At 41.1% G+C, this 16,639-nt stretch overlaps 1 protein-coding gene across 1 annotated transcript in view; it reads right to left on the reverse strand.

Annotated features, from left to right (window-relative positions):
* The window catches only part of PEX14 (peroxisomal biogenesis factor 14), a 227,786-nt gene extending 220,139 nt beyond the window's left edge, over window positions 1–7,647 (reverse strand). Inside the window, exon 1 of the mRNA XM_006885762.1 lies at window positions 7,597–7,647. Coding sequence (XP_006885824.1) covers window positions 7,597–7,632 — 36 coding nt within the window. The 5' untranslated portion in view covers window positions 7,633–7,647. The remainder of the gene's footprint in view (window positions 1–7,596) is intronic.
* Between the last annotated feature and the right edge of the window lie 8,992 nt (window positions 7,648–16,639).

Raw genomic sequence — 16,639 nt, forward strand, 5'->3', positions numbered from 1 at the left:
AGGGAGGATAGAAGGAGAATTGACGCCTTTGAACTGTGGTGCTGGAGAAGAGTACTGAATGTACCATGGACTGCCAAGAAAACAAATAGATTCATCCTAGAGAGGGTTAAACCAGGCTGCTCCTTGGAGGCAAGGATTCTGGGGCTTCGTCTGACATACTTTGGACATGTTGTTCAAATGTAGAGACTTGAAAAAAGAAACTAAAAATTACCAGGTACTTTATTATGTGCTAAAGACCCTTGGCTGTCAGAAATGGCTTGTTCTCAGCTATTAACCAAAAGGTTTAAATCCACTCAGTGGCATTACAGAACCTGGCAATCTATCTCTATAAGACTGCTGCTGCTAGGTGCCATCAACTTGACTACAACAAATCTCAACCTTCCCAATCGTGCACCATCCTCACAATTTCTATCATGCTCAAATTCACTATTATAATCACTGTGTCAATTTGTCTCTGAGAGTCTTCCTCTCCTTCTCTGACCCTCCACCTTTCCTTCTCTGATTCTCCACTTTTCAAAAAAATGCTCTTTTTCAAGGACTGGCTCTTCCTAACAACATACTTTAAGTACGTAAGACAAAGTTACAGCACTCTTGGTTCTAAGGAACACCCTAGCTGCACTTCCTCCATGACAGATTTGTTTGTTCCTTTGTCAGTGCACAGTATATTTCAGCCTCTTTGCCCACACAACAGTTTGAAAGCATCCATTCTTCTTCAGCCTTTCTTATTCACTGTCCAATTTTCACATGTATATGAAGTAACTGAAAAATACCCTGGCCTGGATCAGGAACACCTTAGTCCTTAAACTGACATCCTTGCTCTTGAGCAATTTAAAGATGTCCTGAACAGCACACATTTGCTCAATTCAATACATCTTTTGATTTCTTGACTGCTGTAACTATGGGTGCTGATTGTGGATCCAAGTAAAATTAAATCTTTGACATTTTCGATCTTTCTCCATGTTACTGAAAATTCGATGGCATATAGTTTTACTATGAAGTGCATGTTGTCATTGTTGTTGTTGCTATGTGTCATCGAGTCGCCCACAACTCATAGAGACTCTATATACAAAAACTCAGAATCCTGGGGAGCTCTGGCAGCTTAGTGGCAAGGAGCTGCAACTACAATCCCAGAGGTGCACGGTTTGAATCCACCAGATGCTCTGCCGGGGAAGGAGGGACAATCTCCTCCTGTACCAGTCAGATCTGATTTGATGGTACACTCACACAAAAAAATAAAATTTTTTTAAAAAAATTTTAAAAAAAAACTCAGAATCCTGCTCTATCTCAAGCTGCTCTCATCGTCTCTGACAGACCTAATCCCATTTCTCCAGTCACTGAGTCAATCCATCTCATCGAAGGTCATCTTCTGTGCTGTCCTTCCACCCATTCAAGCATGATGTCCTTCCCCAAGGACTGATCCATACTGTCCATGTGCCCAAAGTATATGAGACAGAGCTTCAAAATCCTGTTTCCAGGGAGCAATGTGGTTTCACCCTCCTCAAGACTGACCTGTTTGCTCTCCTAGTAGTGCATGGTATGTTCAACACTCTTCTCTGGCAGCTCAACTCAAGGGCATTGATTCTTCTTCTATCACCCTTAGTCACTGCCCAGCTCTCTGACATGCAGCAAGTAATTGTAAAGACCAGAGCCTGTGTCAGAGGCATCTTAGTCTCCGGTCTGACATTATTGCTCTTCAGTGCACTAGAAAGGTCTCTGACAGAAGACTTTCCTACTGCAAATTCATTTTTCTTAAAAATTAATTTAAATGAAAGTTTATAGAGACTTAGGGTTTCCATTCATTGTTACACTTTTTCCTTTGCACACCTTCCTCACCAATTCACTCTTCTCCTTGAAAAGAAAAAGAAAACCTCTTTCATTGTTATGCAATCTCTCCCCTCAAGTTCATTTCACTATGCAGCCTTCACTCTGGAATTCTGTAATGGCAAGAATACCCATTCATATATGCCTTTTAAACAGTTCTCTCCCTCATCTGTTTCAACGCAATATATATCATTCCTCCCCTCCTTTTGTCTTCCCTCAACCCTGATGTCAGTCCCATTTTACAACAGTGGTCCTATGCTCAGTCCTTTTGTGACTGAGATATTTCACTCAGCATGTCCTTCAGGGTCACCCATTGTGTATAATATTTCATTAATTCCTTGTTTTTCAAGGCTGCATCATAATCCATTGTGTGAGTATACCAGAGCTTCTCTATGCATTCGTTTGTTGATGGGCACTTGGGTTGTTTCTAGCTCTTTGCAATTGCAAACAATGCCACAATAAACATGGATATGCATATATCTGCCTCAGTGGCAGTTATGGGTTCTTTAGGATAAATTCCCAGTAGTGGAACTGCTGGGTCAAATGGTATTTCCATTTGCAACTTTTTGAGAAAGCACCATATAGCCTTCCATAGTGGTTGCACCATTTTACACTCCCACCAACAGTGAATAAGGGTTCCAGTTTCTCCATAACCTCGCCAGCATTTGATGTTGGCTGTTCTGTTAATTTTTGCTATTCTTACTGGGGTGAGATGGTATCTCACAGTTGTTTTGCAATTCATCTTTTAACTTCCTGGCTGCTGGTACCAAGAGTGTTGATTGTGGGGCCAAGCAAGAACATTTAACAATTTCAATCTCTTCTCTGTCTATCATGAAGCTGCCAACCAACAAGCTCAATGGTGAGAATCTGTTTTCTTGATGTTGAATAGGAATCAAAATAGTAGCGATGAATTTAGATTTGTTTTTTGGGTTTTTTCCAATTTCATGCCAGCTGCTCTTTAAATCTGTAATTTCAATCAATCTTCTGGAGTAATTATTATCACTCCAATTTTGTTGTGATTATTAGTTGCAGAGTAGAACTTTTGCTGCATTGGTTTCAAGACTATCAGGAGCAGACTGCCAGGTCTATTACCTGAGGCACCTGTGGTGGGCTTGAAGAACCAACCTTTTCAGATAGATAGACGAGCTCTTAACCATTTGCACCACCCAGTGAGTCCTACTCACATTTTACAAGGAAAAAATCGATGCTCAGGATGGCACAGAAACAAGTCCAACAGGTGGTGAGTAGTAGGAGTGCAAACCAAAGTCTGTGTGGATACAAAGTAGTGTCTTCCAGTCTCTTATCATTTCACTATGTTCTTCTTTTCATGCCTCATCATTCTCTCAATCCAAAATTTATTATACCTGGTGTACCCCAACATACTGAAAATCTGTTTTGTAATAATATTCAATATTCAACAACTGTTAAATAATCACATTCATCATAACTCTGCCCTTCAATGTAGACAGAAAAATAAGTGGAATAGTATAGAAATAAGGGAAATATTTTCCCTTTCCACTGGTCTGACTAGACTAGAAGGGGCCTTGATAAGAGATTAGCTGTTCAGAATAGAGCAATGTGAGAAAACAAGAAAAAAGATATGAAGCAATAAATGTAATAACTCAAACTGTTTTGAGGAATAAATAAAATTTTAAAAAAGAGAACAGTTTATTTACCATTAGGAAAAAGTATTTCACTGAAATCTAAAAGTCACAAAGGACAACTGGGATAAATCTCAACATTCAGGCTGTTTCTCTAAATTTCAAGTAAGTTATTTCAGTACAAATAAAAGAACAGGTTTATTGGACTACTGGTGTAGATATGAAAAATCACAGCCTACATGATCAACCAACCAAGATCTTAAAAAGGCGGCAGTAGTCCAAGGATAAGTCTCAGAAAAAAGGAAAGAGTAGGTATATTAATAGATACAAGAATCACAGGGAGCTCATGGAAGAATACGGATACATTTAGGGTATCATAATTAGTGCCATACAACAAAACGTTTATGAGTAATTAAATGGAAAATCAATCTGCTCTTCACTTTCATTCAAAATACAATTTTTTAAAAAGAAAGAAACATCACATCCCAAAAGATGTTACAATGTAGCTTGAGTTAAGGTTTAGATGCATTTTGTGAATGAAAAAATCCAGTCTACTGAATAATACCAGTTGCTGTTGAGTCAACCCTGACTCCTGGTGAGCTCATTTATGTCACAGCAGAATTGTGGTTCACAGGACTTGACCAGTTGAAATTTTGGAAGCAGAATGCCCTAGGTAGACCTGAACTTTCTAACCTTTCTGTTAGTAATTTTATCTCCCCGGAATAATTACTGAATAATATTCTCACTCTGTGTCAGGCACTGTTTGAAGTACTTTTAATAAATTCACTCATTGTTCCTCAAAGTAACGCTGTGAAACAGGTGTCACTACCATTCCCTTTACATGTGGAAAAATTAAGATCAAAGAAGTAATTTGTCCAAGATGATACATCTGGTAAGCAGTGGAACTAGACACTAAACTAAGGAGTCTGGCTTCAGAGACCATGCTCTGCATTTCACCCTTAATCTTTTGAAACCAGAGACTGATGCCACAAGGCCAATAAGCTTCCTATGAGACAGAATACTACTTTCTCAGTTCCACAGGTCTGACCTATACAGCTCTTCTCATGTACAAACTAGGTTTAGCAGTTAATTATTCAAATAATTATTTCAATCCCATTTTGCTTTGACTGGAGAACTGGAAAACCAGGATGATGAGGATCTGAAAATAAAATAAACAATTGCTAAGGAGAGAGTTGGTTCACTTGGTTCACTTTGTGGCACATAATACATAATAGTGGGGGAGGGGCACTGAATAACAGCTTTGCAGGCACTATGTGACAAGTCTACTTGTCTTATAGGGTTGCTATGAGTCAAAGCTACACCAATGGGGTCTTTTTTGGGTGGTAGAAGAGAGGTGAATTTAAATTAACTGTTTCCTAGGTGGGGGAAAAAACTCTAGGCCATGGTCTTCACAATTACTTGCTATGTAGCAGAAAGCTGGACAGTGACTAGGGATGACAGAAGAATTGATGCCTTTGAGTTGTGGTGCTGGAGAAAAGTATTGAATATACCATGGATAGCTAGGAGAATAAATAGGTTCATCCTAGAGAGGGTGAAACCAGAATACTCTTTGGAGGCAAGGATTCTGAAGCTCTATCTGACACACTCTGGGCATGTTACAAGGAGGGACCAATCCTTGGAGAGGGTCATCAGAAACAATGAGCTTTGCTCAAGATAGAGCAGGTTTCAGAGCTGTTGTACATATAGGGTTGCTACGAGTCAAAAGTGACCCGATGGCACATAACAACAAGTGGAACACATTCTATCAAGGCCTTTGTTTTAAGACATAAATAGAACAGACAGGTCATTCCAGAACAAGGAAACCATCAGCATGACGCTGGAAGTGTTTCACTGAATCACTGCCATGGCTTTCATTTCTACCATTTGGAAACAGAATCATCCAATCATAATCGGTGACAGAGAGAATTCATCATTGTTGCAGGCAGAAACTGGCAAGGGACTATGACTGAGACTGGAAAACAACAGCAGACTTTAAAAGCTTACAGGATTGGTTTTGGGGCTTCAGCCACTAGGATACTGTGGTGGCTGAACCATGACTTATGACTGATTATTTTAGGTAAATCATTAGGATTAGGCAAATTTCCTGGTGCTCCACAAAAGTCCAGAGGGCAATACGCCCCTTGCCAGGCCCATGTGGCAGCTGTAATCTACTTTAAACTGAACTCTTCCTGAGGGAAAAACACCAGAAGACTAGTTTACTGATTAGAAAGAACTCAAAAGGCATCTGAATTACACCAAGAATCAAAAAGGAGCTAATGCTCTACTACAACTTTGGCCTTCCACAAACCAAGCACTGCAGAATTTAAGTTTAAATACACAATAGTAGAATACCTTGGAAAATGATAGGATAACAGTGGCACACAAAAAACCCCCCAAAACCTAATCAACATCACTGAAGGGTAAATGTGTAAATTGTTATATGGACAGTATAAATCGGCAGATATTTTGGTGTGCATAAATTTTTCTCCACAATATATTTTTTTAAGCATCCTTTTGCAAGTTTAGGCACAGACAGAATTTCAATGGAGAACTCAAGAGGGCAAGTGTCGCTCCCAGCTTATTCTAATGCAATACCATCTCTACCAGCTTTGGAAAGGAGAAGCAAAACTGAAAACTAAGTAAGTGCTGACCAAGCCCCCTTAAAGGGACTTAGCTCCTTCTCCATCTGAACGAAGACAAAACTGCCAGACTCCTTGGCACTGCAATGGTTCCAAGTGGCAAGACTTTTAGTGGCTTTCATAGCACCGGCAAATTAAATTTCCTGAAAATACTCGATTCCAACCTGTGGTTGTTTCTTATCAACAGGCCTGAGAAGCCCAGACCCTGAAAACCCTCAGCATTTCAGCAAACTCAGGGGGATTAAAGCAGGAAAAGGGGGTCCCATGGTTCCCAAATTCCAGACCTTATGACAGTGAAAGGGCCAACCCTAGTTAATCCTCCTACTGCCGGACATAACTGATGCCTTTAAATGCAGTTCCTCTAAAAGACTCATGAGGAAGAATAAACAGTAAGAAACACTGGCTGGTGGTGTTCAGTCTCGAAGAAAGTGATATGCCATTAAGCTGCAGGAAACTCTGAAAGGTGTTTCAAGGAAGTGAAAGATGATGAGGTGTCTGGCTGAAACCATTTTCTTCTTCCTCTGTTTAAATCTAACTATAAACATAAACATTATGGCTAGGTGCCATTCCAGACTCAATTGGGTGTATGATTTTAGGCATGTGACAGAACCTTAAAATGCATTTGTCTACAAAATGAGAGTTAATCATCTCTCTGCATAAAAGTTACAATGAGCTTTAAAGAAGTCACAAACCTAAACTGCGCACAGCAGGCTATACATATACTCAGGAAGGAGAAGGTGCGTTTAACTCCTTTCACACCTCCTCACTTCACTCCACCCCACCTTTGGACTACAAATCCCTTCAGAGGCCTTATCGTCCACTGCTTTCCAACAGCAGACGCACAAGCGTGAACCCTGGTCTACACTGGCGCGCGACTGAGCTCACTGATTCTGTGGGTCAAAGGCTAGAGGAGAACTCTCGGCCGAGAAAGCCAAACCCAATGAAACAAGGTTGGATACTCAGCCAAAGGCTTGATAGCGTGTGCTGTTTACTTACAGAGTGTCCCCTTCCTCTCAACCTAGAGAGGGTCCAAGTGCACTCCCCACCTTCCAACTTGGCGAAAGGAGCCAAAACTGACCAAACACAAGGAGATTAGCAACAGAGCAACCACGCGACGCAAAGATGTAGGGGAGAGGGCATCTTGAAGGAGTCAGGCTCCTCCCCGGGGGGGAAGAAGAAACGAGCAAGCCTCTCACCCTCGCAGCTCAAGCAAGAGCCCTCGCAGCTCAAGGTTGAGGGCTCCTCAACATCCTGCGCCTTGAGTATGGCTGGAGGGAGCAGCAGGCGGGAAGCTGGGGCCCGCCAGACACGAGCAAGCCCCCTAACTAAAGCTGTGGAATGTGGTCAAAGAGGGGTCACAGGGGGAGGGGCCGAGCGAGGAGGACCCGGGGATGGGCGGGGCTCGAGAGGGGACAAGAGGTCGGGGTCCCCAGCTTCGAAAGTTCGGGGTCTCCACCTGCTTTACAGCAGTGCGCCGAAAGCCCCCTCCAGCAGGGGTCCCCGCCGCTACAGCAGGAGAGTCCGACTCTCCTTACCTGGCTTGGTTGCTCTGCTTGCTCCGAGGACGCCATCTTTCTGAGGCCTGACTAATCCATCGCCGCGGGGCGAGGCTTCTCCCAAACTCCTTCACGCTCGCTCTCCAGCCCAGACTAAAGTAGTTGGACCTGAGCGGGTCGATGGGGAGCGGGAACCCGCGGATATAGGTGTACCGGTAACCTCACACAATTTTCGCTAGATCTCTGCTTTAGAGGAAGATCGAAAGTCTGTCCTTAGGGGAGCTCTGGTGGCCTAGTGGCAAGGAGCTGCAACTACAATCTCAGAGGCACACGGTTCGAATCCACCAGATGCTCTGCCGGGGAAGGAGGGACAGTCTCCTCCTGTACCAGTCAGATCTGATTTTGACGGTACACTCACACAAAAATAATAAAATAAAAATTTAAAAAAAAAAAAGAAAGTCTGTCCTTTCATGTGTGTGTAGTTATATATATAGTCTTTGTTATTGTTACTGTTATTGTTATGTGGCATTGAATCAGAACCAAACCATAGCTGACCCTCTGGGGGGTTTTCAGAGCTAGGCAGTCCCAAAGGAGGAGATTGCCCATCCTTTACCTGCGGAGTAGCTGGTGGCTTCAAACCGCGTGTCTTCGAGTTTGCGGCACAACTTCTTGCCATTAGGCCACCAGAGAAAGAGAGAGAATGTTGCTATTATATGAGAGATTGTTGTTGTTATGTGCCATGGAGTTGCCTGCAACTTGTAGTGACCCTATCTATGTACAACAGCTCTGAACCCTGCCATATCTACTGAGCCAGTTTCATTGATTCTGACAAGTTCACTGACAGACGATGGGTTCCATCGCTCCAGTTGTCATGGCAATCCATCTCATCCAAGGTCTTCCTCTACTGTCCTGTCCCTCTACCCTTCCAAGCATGATGTCCTTTTCCAAAGACCATCCCTCCTGGCCACGTACCCACCGTGTGTGAGACAAAGATTCAAAAAAATCCTAACCTCCAAGGAGAAACTTGGTTTCACCCTCTCCAAGACAGACCTATTTGTTCTCCTGGCTGTCCAAAGTATGTTTAGTACTCTTCTCCAGCACCACAATTCAAAGGCATCAATTCTTCTGAAGACTAACATCATTGCTCCTCAGCACTCTGGAGAGGTCCTTAACAGCAGATTTCCTCAATACAATTTGCTTTTTTATTTCCTGATAGCTCATACCAAGAGTGTTATCATGGAGATGAGCAAGCTGAAATTGTTAACAACCTCAATCTCTTCATTCGTCATGGTGCTGCCAGTTGGCCCATTGGTGAGAATCTTTGTCTTCTTAATGTTTAACTCCAGTCTATATTGAAGACTATATAGGCCTTAATAGTATATCTATATAGTTGTTTACCATCAAGTCAGAACAGACCCATAGCTGACCCTCCAGTGGCTTTTCAGAGGCAGTTAATCACATGGGGAGTTATTGCCCATCCTTCTCCTATGGAGCAGTGGGTGGATTTGAACCACATGCCTTTGGGATTGAAGCGCAGCTTCTTGCCACTAGACCACCAGAGCTCCATATTAGCAAGCTTTCTCACTTGTATTCCAATCAACAGAGAGATGCAACCTTAAATGATCAGTGCAACTCATTATGGACTAACTAGGCCGCTCTAGCTATAAATCCACAAACAACTTCACTGGCACTTAACAACAATAACATTAAGAAAATGGGATATGTAAGACACTGCACTGCAATCCCAGAAGTATGCGGTTCAAATCCACCAGATGCTCTGCTGGAGAAGGAGGGGGCAGTCTCCTCCTGTACCAGTCAGATCTGATTTGACGGTACACGTAAAGATAATACAATAAAAATTTAAAAATTAAAAAAATAAAAAGAAAATGGGATATGGATCAGAGGGGTTCCTCTTAACATATTGCCATGAGCAGATGACACATCTCGCTTGCCAAAAAAACCCAAAATGAAGCACTGATGAAGGTCAGTGCTGCATCCTTTAATATGAATTACACTTTGATGAGAAGAAAATTAAAACACTCACACAAAGACCTATAAACCGTTTTCTAGGTGGTGCCCATGAACAAACACTTGACTTCTAGGCAAAAGGCTGACAGTTCAAACTCATCCAGCAGTATCTTGGAAGACAAATCTGGCCATTTGCTTCCAAATCATCACAACCTTGAAAACTTTTTAAAGCTGTTCTACTCTGCACCTAGAGGGTTACTGAGAGTTGGAATTGACTAGGTTGCAACTATCAGCAATAGATCTGTAAAAAGCATCATAATAAATGAAAAAATAATTCTTACTCATTTCATTCACTTAGTAAAATTGATACAACATCCATGAAAGTGTTGTTGTTGTTATGTGCCGTCGAGTCAGCATATACAGATTACGTTGAACATATATACTGCAAAAAAGATTGCTTTGAAGTTTTAAAAATTAAAAATACTGCTTTAATGAAAAAGCTATGATCTTTTCAGCCCTGTATTCAAGTGAAAGTTAGCCAGTGAGGGAAACAAGACAGAACTGATGCATTAAAACTGCGCTTTTGGCCAAGAATATTGAATACACAGTGGACTACAAGAATAATGAGCAAATCAGTTTTAGAAGAAATACAGCCAGGATCCACTACTAGCTGGTTAGATAGGCCACTGATATTTCAAATACCAGCAAGATCACTGTTAGTGCAAAGATTTCAGCAGCATATCCAGACTAAGACACTCTTGGAAACAGGACTGGCTATTCACTTCTGAAAAAAACAGGCACTCAAAATCCCTATGTTACATTGCAGTATTGCTCAGGATGGTGCCAGATAAACCACTCAGATTGGAAGGCACACAAAATGCAACTGGAGAAGAGGTGGCCAATGATGGATGAAGTAAAGCTTTCACCCTGGGAGACACCTTCATTTGCTGATGTGGCAAGACTCAAAATGAAGTAAAAGAGTTGCAATCATCCATTAATAATTGGAATGTGGAGTGTATAAAGTATGAATCCAGGAAATTGGAAGTTGTAAAAAATAAAATGGAATGCATAAAGATCAACATCCTAGGCATGGTTGTTGTTGTGTACCATCAAGTCAGAACCGACCCATAGCTGACCCTCTGGTGGGTTTTCAGAGGCAGTTAATCACATTAAAGGATTGCTCTTCTTTCCACCTCAGAGAAGCTGGTGAATTTGAACTGAGTACCTTTGGTATTGCAGCACAGCTTCTTGCCACTAAGCCACCAGAGCTCCCTTCCTAGCCACTAGTGAGCTGAAATATACTGGTATAGGTAATTTTGAATCACACAATCATATGATCTGGGAATGATAAATTTATATGATGTAGAATTCATAGTTTAAAAGAACATTGTGGGAGCTCTGGTGGCCTAGTGGCAAGATGCTGCACTGCAATCCCAGAGGTACCAGATGCTCTGCTGGAGAAGGAGGGGGCAATCTCCTCCTGTACCAGTCAGATCTGATTTGATGGTACACGTAAAAATAATACAATAAAAATTTAAAAAGCGGGAAAAAAGAACATTGTGAAATCTATCCTGATATATAATTTGTGATAGAGTAGTATCCATATCAATACAAAGAAGACTTGCTAATAAAGCTATTATGCAAATATAAATGCCAACCACTTATGCCAAAGATAAAGAAACTGAGAGTTTCTACTTCTGCAGTCAGTCAGAAATAATCAAACATACACTCAAGATACATTAATAATAATTGGTGACTGGAACACAAAAGTTGGAAATAAAAAGAAGCATAGGTGGTTGGAAAATATGACCTTAGTGGCAGAAATGAGGCTGGAGATCATGTGATAGAATTTTGTACAATGAATTCTTTATTTACTGCAAATACTTTTTAAAATATATATATAAATGACAACCATACGTGTGGACTTCACAAAGGAACCAAATGACAACATCTGTGGAAAGAGACAGTGGAGAAGTTCAATATCAGTAGTCAAAACAAGACAAGGGGCTGACTGTGGAACATACCATCAGTTTATTCATATGCAAGTTCAAATTGTCTGAAGAAAACTAAAACAAGTTCACCAGAGCCAAAATATAACCTTGAGTTTATTGTTCGTTATTAGAGGCTGTCAAGTCGAATATGACTCATACCAGCACTATAAACAGTGGATCTGAACCCTGTTCTATCCTGTGCATACTCACACTTCCTGACATGCAAGAGCCCATTATCATGTCAATCCACTTTGTTGAGGTCTTCCTTTCCTTCTCTGACCCTCAACCCTTCCCAGCATCATGTTTTTCTCCAAGGAATAGTCCCTTCTAGCAACATGCCCAAAGTATATGAGGCAAAGCCTTATCAGTCTTGTCTCCAAAGAGCCCTCCAGCTGCACCTTCTTCAAAATATATGTTTTTTTCTCTTGGCTGTCCATGGGATGTTCAGTTCTCTTCTCCAACACAACAGCTCAAAGGCATCTATTTTTCTGTCATCCTTATCCACATGAATTTAAAAACATTTCAAGAATAGATCTGATTCATTGAACACTAATGATCAAAGACCAGATAAGTCATGGAATAGAGGACATCATCCATGGAGAAATCAAAAGATCATGAGAAAGACAAAGAAAAAAAAATAAAAGACCAAAATGGATATGAGAAGAGACTCAGACTTGCTCTTCAATATAGTGAAGCTAAAGCAAAAGCCAGACATGATGAAATAAGGAAGCTGAACAAAAGACAATTCAAGACCACAAAACAAAGTATTATAACGAAATGTACAAAGACCTGAAGTTAGAAAAACAAGAAGAAAGGACATGCTTGACATTTCTCAAACTAAAAGAACTGAAGAACAAATTCAAGCTTTGAGTTGTAATATTGAAGAAGACAGTGGCAAAATAGTGAATGATACAAGAAGCATTAAAGAAGATAGAATACACAGAGTCACTGTACCAAAAAGAATTGGTTGAAACTGAACCATTTCAGGAAGTAGCATATGATCAAGAACCAATAGTACTGAAGGAAAATATTCACACTCTACTGAAGGCATTGGCAAAGAATAAGACTTCACGAATTGACTGAATACCACTTAAAGATTTTCAGCAAACAGATACAGTCCTGAATGTGTTCACTTGTCTATATGAACAAATTTGGAAGACAGCTACCTGATCAACTGATTGGGAACAATACATGTTTATGTCCATTCCAAAATAAGGTGATCTGATAAAGTGGAGAAATTATCAAGGTGATCTGATAAAGTGGAGAAATTATCAAACAATATCATTACTATTACACACAAAATCTTGCTGAAAATTATTCAAAGACAGATGATGTGGTACATTTACAATCAACAGCCAGAAATTCAAAGCAGATTCAGAAAAGGCTGTGTAGCAAGAAATATATGGATGATGTCAAATGGCTTTTAGCTGAAAGCACAGACTGCTGGAAAGATGCTTTATTATGCACAACATTGAGAGGGGAAATGGGAATTTCAAAACATCTAGTTGTGCTCAGCTGAAACCAATACATAGACCAACAAGCAGTCATCTTCATCTCAACAGAACAAGAGGATACAACATGGCTTGAAATCAGAAAAGGTGTGTGACAGCATTATATGTTCATACCTATTCAATGTGAATGCTGAGCAAATAATTCTAGAAGCTTCACTATAGAGGAATATATTCCTCAGGATTGGAGGAAGAATCATCAACAGCCTGTGGTAGATAGATGACACAACCTTGCTTACTGAAAGTAAGGAGGACTAGAAGTGTTTGCAGTAGAAGATCAAAGACTATAGCCTTCGATATGGATCTCAACCCTAAGAAAGGAAGAATTATCACTATTGGACCAATAGGCAACATCATGATAGATGGAAAAAAAATACTGAAATTGTCAATAATTTCATTTTACTCGAATCCAAAATTAACACCCAGGGTAGCAGCAGACAAGAAATCATAAGACATGCTGCATTATGCAAATCTGTTGTCAAGGACCTCTTTAAAATGTTAAAAAACAAGGATGTCCATTTAGAGATTAAAGTGCACTAATTTGAACCACAGAATTTCAATTGCTTTATATGTAGCTGGAAGATGGACAATCAATAGGTACGACAGAAAGGAGATGCCTTTGAATTGTGGTATTGAACAAGAGTACTGAATAGACTATAATCTGCCAAAAGAACAAATAAGTCTGTCCTGGAGGAAGTACAGCCAGAGTGCTCATTAGAGGCAAAGATGGTGAAACTTCGTCTTACATGCTTTGGACAAAGTGTCAGAAAGGGATAGTCCTTGAAAAAGAAATAAATGCTTGGAAATGTAGAGGGTCTGTGAAAGAGATAAACCCCTCAATGAGAAGGACAGCCACAATAAGCTTGAGTATATTGAGATTGTGAGGATGGAGCGGGTCAGATCAACATTTAGTTCTTCTGTTCAAAGGTGCTATGAGCCAAAGTTAACTTGAAGGCACTTGTAAATGAGGATAATGAGACTTCATCTTATTTACATTGGACATGTCATTGTTGTTTTTATGTGCCATCAACATGTAATTGTCATTATTATTGTTGTTAGGTGCCCCATTGAGTCGAGTGTGACTCATAGCAACCCTATGGACAAAAGATTTGAACCCTCTTCTATCCTATGCCGTCCTGACATTTCCTGATACACAAGAGCCCACAGCAGCAGTCACCATGCCAGTCCATCTAATTGACGGTCTTCCTTTCCTTTGCCAGCCCTCCACCCTTCCCAACATCATATCCCTCTCCAAGGAATAACCTCTCCTAGCAACATGCCCAAAGTATGTGAGGCAAAATCTCATCAATCCTGCCTCCAAAGAACACTCTGGTTGTACCCTCTCTTTTTATTCTCTTGGCCATCCATGGGATGTTCAGTGCTCTTCTCCAACACCATAGCGCAAAGGTATCAATTCTTTTTCTGTCATCCTTATTCATTGTCCAGCTCTCAGATGCATAGCAAGTAACTGGAAAGACTATGGCCTGACTCAGACGCACCATAGTCCTCAGACTGACATTATTACCCATCAATAGTTTGGAGAGGTCCCTAACTGCAGATTTCCCCAGTGTAATGAGGAATGTCTGTCTGTGCTTCATTGGTTATGCAAAGGTGTTTGATTGTGTGGACCATAACAAACAGTGGCTGACTCTGAGAAGAATGAGAATCCCAGAACACTTGATTGTGCTAAGGCGAAACTTATATTTGAACCAATAGGCAGTCTTCAGAACAGAGCATGGTTCAAAATTGTGAAGGACGTACACCAGGGATGTGTCCTGTCTCCATACCTTTTCAACCTGTATGTGGAACAGATCATCCAGGAGGCTGGGCTCTATGAGGAGAAATGTGGCATCAGGATTGGTGGAAGATCTATAAACAATCTGCGTTATGCAGATGACACAACCCTTCTTGCTGAAACTGAGGAGGACCTGAGGTGCTTGCTGCTGAGGGTCAGGGACTGCAGCCTTCAATATGGATTGAGGCTCAATGTCAAGAAGACAAATATCCTCACCACTGGACCAATTGGCAGCATCAGGATGGATAGTGAAGAAATTGAGATTGTTCAAAGCTATAGTCTGCTTGGCTCCACAATCAACACTCTTGGCACCAGCAGCCAGGAAATTAAAAGACATATTGCGATGGGAAAGTCTGCTGTTAGGGACCTCTCTAAAGTACTCAAGAGCAACGGTGTGTCTCTGGAGACTAAGGTGCGTCTGGTATAGGCCATCGTCTTTGCAATCACTTATTATGTGTCAGAGAGCTGGACAATGACAATGACCAGGGAGGATAGAAGGAGAATTGATGCTTTTGAGCTTTGGTGTTGGAGAAGAGTGCTGAGGGTGCCATGGACTGCTAAGAAAACAAACAGATTCATCCTGGAGAGGGTTAAACCGGGCTGCTCCTTGGAGGCAAGGATTCTGAGGCTTCGTCTGACATACTTTGGTCATGTTGTAAGGAGGAATCGGTCCTTGGAGAGGGACATCATGCTTGGGAGGGTGGAGGGCAGGTGCAGGAGGGGAAGACCCTCTGGGAGATGGATTGATTTGGTGACTGGGGCAATCGGGATGAGTGTGTCGGAGACAGTGAGATTGGCACAGGACAGAGCAGAGTTTAGAGCTGTTGTACATAGGGTCGCTATGAGTCGCAAGCATATGAGGCACATAAGAACAACAATGACATTGACATGTCATTAAGAGGGACCAATAAGTGGAAAAGGACATTATAGTCAGTAAAGTAGAGGGTCAGGAAAACTGAAAGAAGCCCTTGGTATGTCCTTTTAAAGATACTAAAAGCTTATCAATGATATTGTATTAAGTTTTATCACTGTTGATATTTAGATCAGATAATTCTGTTATGGGCCCTGTCATTTGATTTGTAAGATATTGAGAAACATCTTAGGTCACTACCCACTAGATATCTTTAGCCTTCTGAACTCAATATAATGACAGAAATTATCTCAAGGTATTGCCTAATGCCAAGGATGTGTCCAGTCTCCATACCTTTACAATTTACATGCCTCCATCCTTGAGGCTTGGATTTATAGCTTGACACAGAGAATAAGACAGTACAACAGAACAGTATGTAGGAAGCCAAATATCAAATTTAATATTAATAATAAACCAAATGCTTTATCAAAATATGTTGTTGTTGTTGTTGTTGTTGTTGTTATGTGCCATCGAGTTGCTTGCAACTCATAGTGACCCTGTGTACAAGAGCTCTATATGCTCTTCTATCCTGTGCCAACATAGCCATCTCAAACGCACTTATTCCTACCTCTCCAGTGACAGAATCGATCCATCTCATCAAAGGTCTTCCTCTCCTTCGCCGCTTCTCCACTCTGCCAAACATGATGTCCCTCTCCAAGGACCAGTCTCTCCTTGCAACATGCCCAAAATATGTCAGACGAAGCCTCAGAATCCTTGACTCCAGAGAACATTGTGGTTTCACCCTCTCCAGGACAAACCTGTTTGTTCTCCTAGCAGTCCATGGTATATACAACAGTCTTCTCCGGCACCACAGCTCAAAGGCATCAATTCTCTTTCTATCATCCCTAGTCACTGTCCAACTCTCTGATGCATACCATGTAATTGCGAAGACTATAGCCTGGATCAGGTG

Source organism: Elephantulus edwardii, unplaced genomic scaffold (assembly GCF_000299155.1).
Source record: "Elephantulus edwardii isolate Elephantulus edwardi_28Jun2011 unplaced genomic scaffold, EleEdw1.0 scaffold00045, whole genome shotgun sequence".
Classification (NCBI taxonomy): domain Eukaryota; kingdom Metazoa; phylum Chordata; class Mammalia; order Macroscelidea; family Macroscelididae; genus Elephantulus; species Elephantulus edwardii.